This window comes from Arachis ipaensis, chromosome B02 (assembly GCF_000816755.2).
Source record: "Arachis ipaensis cultivar K30076 chromosome B02, Araip1.1, whole genome shotgun sequence".
NCBI classification, from domain to species: domain Eukaryota; kingdom Viridiplantae; phylum Streptophyta; class Magnoliopsida; order Fabales; family Fabaceae; genus Arachis; species Arachis ipaensis.
Window position 1 is genome coordinate 101,397,217 of NC_029786.2, and position 7,097 is coordinate 101,404,313.

The window sequence follows — 7,097 nt, forward strand, 5'->3', positions numbered from 1 at the left end:
CGGCAAACTGCCGCCGCCGCCCAGCGGAGGTGGCGGTAAGTACCACCGCCCCACATCCCCAGTTCACCCACTCACCCTGTCACTTCCTCACTCATCGAAAAGCAGAAGAAAAAAAAAAAGAGAGAAGAAAAAAAAAAAGCACTTGCAAAACCAAGTCTCACTCTCTCTTGAACCTTTGCTTCACACCATTTGCCCTTTCTCCTAAACAAACCGCCTAAATAAATAGACTACTATAAAAATAAATCCTCTCTCTCATCCAACGACCCCCTCAACACCACCATCAACCTCCTCCTCCACCTCAATCACACCACCAAAACCAGCCGCCACCTCCGCCGCAGCTGCAGCAACAACAATCTCCGGCAGCACTGGATCCCGCCGTCGCATTAATGGGTCCCACAATTCCATTTGTACCCCCGTCCCCGTGGCAATCCAACGGTCACGATCACCCCATCCCTCAGCTCCATCACCATCACCATCATCAACAACAACAGAACCATCTTCAGCTTCCTTGGCCCCACTCTCTCTCTTACCCGCAAAATCTCTTCGGGTTGACTCATAATCCGTTTGCCCCTCCTCCTGGTGTACCCCAAACCCAAACCCTAACCCCAATTCCCAACTCCAACATTGGAATCGACGATCTCAGAAGATTAGGGTTTCCAGTCGAAACGGTCGCTACTACTACAAATCTAAGCAATAACAGCAACATTAGAGTTGATGCTTTTGTTCAGCAGCAGAAGCAGCAGGAGCTGAAGCTAAAGTTTGGGTCCTTGCCTAATGACGCTTTTGCTCATGAAGTTCCACCTAATGGGGCGGTGGATTCGTTGCTGTACTTGAAGCTGAACAATGGGAACTTGAACTTCCATGTTGAACCGCATAAACAAGGTCCAAAATTTTCAAATTCTGCTGGGAATTTTGATGTTGTTGAACAAGATAGGAGAGGGGTTGAGAGGGGGAATAACAACAACCACATCAATATTAATAACAATAGTTTTCATGGTGGTGGAGGGAATCTTAGGTCTGAGACTAGTAGGGCTCCACCGCCAGGGTTTGGGAACAAGCAAAGGGGAAAGGGTCATTGGGGCTCTGGGGGGAGAAGGAAGGGTTCAGAGGTTGATGATGATCGAGCGATGCCTGTTGATTCTGGGGGATTGGGTGGTAGGATTGAGAGTGTGCACCCTAGGAAGGAAAATTTCAGGATGGTGTCTGGGGGAAGAAGTGGTGGCAGAGGCAATGTGGGTCGCGAGATGGGGATTCTCGAACAGCTTGATCACCCAGGGCCGCCGGCGGGGAGTAAACTTCATTCAGTGTCTGGTGCTGATGTTGAAGAATCTTTGGCGAAGCTTCAAATTGGTGATGCTGCTGATGATGATGGTGATGGTGATCTTGATGCTGATGCCCTTGGGGAGCAGCTAGGTGATTCCTTGTTGGTTGGGGATGAGTCTGAAGACAAGAATAACTCAAGGCAACGCCGTGCTCGGGAGAAGGTTAACACTTAAAATTTTTGATATTGTTGGTAACTATGGATTGTCATTCATTCAGTAACTAGTAATTGAATTGAATTTAATTCTCCTAGTGCTTTGGTTTGAGTATTTGATTTTCATTATTGTAAATACTAGAACTCTTTATGGAAAGACTTAGAATCTATAATCTAGATTTATTGTTTATTATCAATGATCAAATAACGAGGTTTTGGGCCATGTTTATTTGACTTTCTTAGCTTGACCCTGGATTGTTAAATTCTAAGGTCACTTACTGAATTTATTATCAGGATGCCAGATCATTAGATTCGAGAGGACAACGGTTACTAAGCCAGCGGCAAAGAATGTACAAAAGGCAGACGATATGTCGAAGGGACATAGATAATCTTAACGTTCCTTTTCTTGCAATATATGAGTCTCTGATTCCTCCAGAGGAAGAAAAGGTGAAGCAAACACAACTATTAGCGTTATTGAAGAAATTAGTTAGCAAAGAGTGGCCAGAAGCTCAACTTTATATTTATGGATCATGTGCTAATTCATTTGGCGTTTCTAAAAGTGATATTGATATTTGCCTTGCAATTGAGGAAGCAAACATGGAGAAATCCGATATTCTAATGAAATTGGCAGATATTTTACAATCAGATAATCTGCAGAATGTGCAGGTGAGAAGATTGCTATGTTTTTATAGTGTTAATATTGCTATCATATCTTGGTTGTATGTATTCATTTATGTAATGATTAACTATTTTGTGATAGGCCTATGAAGAATATTGCATAATTGAGATAAAATACAACGAACTAAGCCTTTCCTCACTAAATGGGATATAATGGACATATAAAGTCAAGCTTTGTTATATATGAGGAAAATTAGGAAATTGTTATTGGAAGCTTGACATTGGATTTTGGGTTGGTTGGAGTGAGCTTGTAAAAAATATTTTCTCAGTAGATATTTATTTTGATATATTCCACTGCCTTGTTTCGGTTCTTCATGGGGCAGTCAGAGCATATGTGTGCATAACTTAAGGGTTGGGTTTACTGGACTGCTCAACAAACATTCATTTGTTTGCAGGCTTTGACTCGGGCAAGAGTTCCTATAGTAAAACTCATGGATCCAGCGACAGGAATTTCTTGTGACATATGCATCAACAACCTCCTTGCTGTTGTAAATACAAAGCTTCTTTGGGATTATGCTCAAATAGATGCAAGATTAAGGCAGTTGGCATTTATTATCAAACATTGGGCAAAGTCAAGAGGAGTGAATGAAACTTATCATGGAACCTTATCTAGCTATGCGTAAGTTAGCTTCTGATTTGATTTTCCTTATTTTTCTACTCTGGATCAAGTTACACAAGTTTTTACCAAGAACATTAAAATTGGTTGATACACGATCAAATAATTGATGATGAGCACTTGTTCCGTGTAGTAATTTGGGCAGTTCTAATTTCAGGTATGTCTTAATGTGCATTCATTTTTTGCAACAACGAAGGCCTGCTATCCTTCCTTGCTTACAGGTGTGTACTTCTACTTCTCATTCCTTTGCAAGTGTTTTTGATGTAAATGAAATGTCTTTCCACGGTAACCACAGTTTAGTATTATTATTATTATTATAAAATTTACTGGGTTATAATCAGGAAGCTTTCTAAATTAAGGGTGGATACTCACCTTTATATTTTAGAAACAAATTTACTCTAGACTCCAGAGGGTCATTTCCTTAAGTTTTGGGCCTTGAGCAGAGTGAGGTAGTTCTTCTTGAAAAAGCAGTTTGCTGGGTTTTAGTTTGAGGAAAGCAGTTTAGAATACATAAATCAAGTATGCAGAATCTGAAAATGGTAAAGGAATTATCACTTTTGCAATTTAATGTGTTTTCCTGATTAATGACTGTTACCTATGAAGGAGATGGAATCGACGTACTCTGTTAAGGTGGACAATGTGAATTGTGCTTACTTTGATAAAGTTCGGACACTCGCTGATTTTGGACGCCCCAACAAGGAAACAATAGCTCAGTTAGTGTGGGGATTTTTCTATTATTGGGCCTACTGTCATGATTACGCAAATTCAGTTATATCTGTACGTACAGGAAGCATAATCAGGTAAGAGTCTGGATATCTAATTTGTTTGTCATATACTCACAGTCCCATTTGTTATCATTGTCCCTCCTCATTTTGCTAGAAATTGGTTGTTTTCTGAATTCTAAGACAGGCGTTTATGATTAATGTGTAGTTTTCCTTATGCTCCTGATGTCGATTTCCTTTGCTTGAAGCTGCTCCTTAGGAATAAGATACTAAATTGAAACCAAAAAAAGGAAGAAAAAAGAGACTCCGTTTCTTTCTCTTGTTTTTCTGACGAGACTTATTGGATGTCAAATTCGAGCTTAAATGACTAAAGTTTTCCACTATCACGCAATCACATATATGCTTGCATTTGTATAAGATTTAAATTAGTTTGTATATTATTATTGATGTAATAGCTATATATGATTGAATATAATCTTAAATGCCTGATGCTTGCTTTTTGGTGTGTAGTAAGCGAGAGAAGGACTGGACGAGGTGGGTTGGGAATGATCGGCATCTGATATGCATAGAGGATCCTTTTGAGATATCTCATGATCTGGGCAGAGTGGTGGATAAACGCAGTATCAAGGTTCTGAGGGAAGAGTTTGAACGTGCTGCTGATATAATGCAGTATGATCCAAATCCATGTGTTAAACTTTTTGAGCCCTATGTTCCTTCTTGATTCGTTGCTTTTGTCCAATATATAGTGATATTAGGTAGATTTATAGCTAGAGACTAGGGTGAGGAAGTAGTGGACACTCAGCTTGTAAAGGTTCTGCTTTCCATGTTTTCGTATATGACAATGGGTCATGTCATGTTCATATGTGTATTTTTCAAGGTATCTAAATATATGTCATCTAAGTGTAAAAAGCTTTTGTCCCTTTGATCGATCTTAGCTTCCAAGATATCAATTAGCTATTGGGGATTTGTATAATGCTCACAGGCGTGGTTGGGAGGACCATGAAATGCATTCTAAAATGTACTGAATTTCAAATATCTTTGCTCTCAAATATACATGCTCCAAAAATGTGTAGCGAGCCATTCTAGAATGTAAGATAAGTCCCACGTGCATTTCCGAAAACATTTTTCGAAATTGAAACAAAAAATATGTAAGATAAGTCCCACGTTCATTTCCCACCTCCCATCCAGGCATCCACAGTACTGCTGTACTTTCAAGAAGCTCCAATTTCCCACCACCGTCAAAATTCAATGGCGGAAGAAGAAAAAGTAGAAGGATTACAGCAACTCAAACACGAAAACCAAGATCTTCCACAAGTGCTTGTTCTTGGTTCTCCAACGTGCTTACAAACCTTAAAACAACTCTACTCTCACAAATTCCGTTTTCTTATCCCAAACACTTCGTTGGACTCACTCTACCCTCTCACCGCTCCACTTTCATCCATCTCCGCCGTCATCTGCAGTGCTTCCTTCTCCCTCACCGCCCCCGTCCTCCGCCTCCTCCCCTCCCTCCGACTAGTCGTCACCACCAGTGCCGGCACCGATCACATTGACCTCAATGAGTGTGGCTGCCGAGGGATACAGGTAGCTGGCGCCGGAAAACTGTTTTCCGAGGAGGTGGCTGATATGGCGGTGGGGCTTAAAGTAAAAAATATTTTCAAACTTATAAATAAATGTATGAAAATATTTTTTATTTTTTTTATTCTGTTCCGTGTTTTAGGAATCTATTTCTATAGTAAAATTAAAAAAATATGCTCAAACTTATAAATGCATTAAGATTAAGGATTCTTCCATCCTTTCCGTTAATCCTTTCAATTTTGTATACATGTTTGGATATTTAAATGTTCTATTAGAACATGTGTTCATTTGCAAGCTTCACTTGGAAAGCAATAACGCATTGATGATTTCAGATATCAGGAAAGCGGATTGGCATAGTTGGACTCGGAAGCATTGGCATGGAAGTTGCTAAGAGACTCGAATGTTTTGGTTGCACCATCTTATACCACTCAAAGCATAAAAAATCTGCAGTTTCATACCCTTTCTATAACAGTGTTATTGACCTTGCTGCTACTAGCAATGCACTTGTTCTCTGTTGTGCACTGAATGAGGAAACAAGGCACATAGTAAACAGGGAAGTGATGTTGGCATTGGGAAAAGAAGGGTTCATTGTGAATGTTGGGAGAGGATCTCTTATTGATGAGAAGCAATTGGTGAAGTTTTTGATGGATGGTGAAATTGGTGGTGCTGCTTTGGATGTGTTTGAAGATGAACCTAATGTTCCTAAAGAGCTACTCAGTATGGATAATGTGGTTTTGACTCCACATTGTGCTGCTTTTACTTCTGAATGTATAATCAAATTGTGTGAACTTGTGGCTGGGAATATAGAAGCCTCGTTATCAGATAAGCCCTTAATTACTCAGGTGAAATGGTGAATGTTGGTTGAAGTGAAATGTTACAAATTTGTCTTATCCCCTGCAATGATTCTTGTATATCATAAAGTTGTGAAGTTTTGAACTCACCCTCACACACAAGATTATGTTGTTCATAGATTATCCATACACGAATCATTCAGGAAAGATGGTATGGTTTTCTACTGTATCTCCTAATTCGATAGGTCAATGATTCATTTGTTGCAGATTTAAGTTTTATTTAAGGGTTTATTATTGACTATGCATAAGGCGAGATTCAAACATCCGATATTTATTTAAGTAGATTAGTGAACTAACTACTAAATCAACCTAATTTGATTCATGAAAGATGATATTGTTGACAAAATTAATAACTCAATTTTAAGATAAATTTGTCAAATGAATCAATCAATTAAATATCTAAAATTTTTTTTTCCATGGATAATTTTGTTACTAATTAATAACACGATCTTTCATATGATTTTTTGTTGTGACAATGAAAAACCTCAAATTTTGCTACAATTAATGTGTAGGATATCATTACTCGAGTATTTGTACAGCAGTTCAAAAGGTGCAGTTGTAATAAATAGAAATTGTTAAATAATTAAATCGATTTAATTAAATTTTTATTTAATAATTTTTAAGAGGTAAATATTGAATTGGTATTCGAAAGATTTTACTGCTGATAAATGTTACTTGATTTTTGTTATGGATAAAATAGCCATCAAAAAATTTTAAAATTTGATAAAATCATTCAACGTAAAAGAATGACGTCACAATGAACAAAAATTATTGATGTGACTGTCGAAAGAGAGCTCCGATGATAGCAGAGAGCTCCAGCGATGTTTCCAATGTTCTTTTCTCCTTCTTATTTGCCATGGCGGAAGAGAACACAGCAGCGAAGTGCTGCCCATGGTAGAGGGAACGTGAAAGGGACGCATCGGCGTATTTACAATTCACTGTCATCATTGTAGCTCTCTGCCATCATTGTAGCTATTTTCCTACGGTTATATTAGTGTTTTCCATTCACTGTCATCTTTTCACGGTTTGGTGATTTTGTCAAATTTTAAAATTTTTTCAGGGACTATTTTGTCAATCACAAAAATTAAATACCATTTTGTCAACACCAAAATCTTTTAAATACCGATTTAGTATTTACAATTTCACTTGAAAAATGCTATTTAATTTAATTTTCATATTGA

At 38.3% G+C, this 7,097-nt stretch overlaps 3 protein-coding genes across 3 annotated transcripts; all 3 read left to right on the forward strand.

Moving 5' to 3' along the window:
* LOC107626016 (UTP:RNA uridylyltransferase 1) lies at positions 244-4,409 on the forward strand (the record flags this gene model as incomplete). Its single annotated transcript, XM_016328777.2, is given in 6 exon segments — positions 244-1,484; positions 1,769-2,140; positions 2,548-2,771; positions 2,926-2,989; positions 3,372-3,568; positions 4,001-4,409. Coding segments are annotated over 6 exon segments (2,309 nt in total), but the record flags the coding sequence as incomplete, so codon positions are not given.
* On the forward strand, positions 4,564-5,388 carry LOC107627867 (glyoxylate/hydroxypyruvate reductase HPR3). The gene is made up of 2 exons (XM_016330685.2): positions 4,564-5,131; positions 5,341-5,388. The coding sequence occupies exons 1-2, from the start codon at positions 4,739-4,741 to the stop codon at positions 5,386-5,388; spliced, it is 441 nt and encodes a 146-aa protein (XP_016186171.1). The 5' UTR covers positions 4,564-4,738.
* LOC107626017 (glyoxylate/hydroxypyruvate reductase HPR3-like) lies at positions 5,392-6,122 on the forward strand (the record flags this gene model as incomplete). Its single annotated transcript, XM_016328778.2, has 1 exon — positions 5,392-6,122. A coding segment is annotated over one exon (528 nt), but the record flags the coding sequence as incomplete, so codon positions are not given.

Coding starts and splice junctions, on each gene's coding strand:
- LOC107627867 (XM_016330685.2), top strand. CDS start 4,739: ATGGCGGAAGAAGAAAAAGTAGAAGGATTACAGCAACTCAAACACGAA. Junction 5,132..5,340: donor ATATGGCGGTGGGGCTTAAA/GTAAAAAATATT, acceptor ATGTTCTATTAG/AACATGTGTTCATTTGCAAG.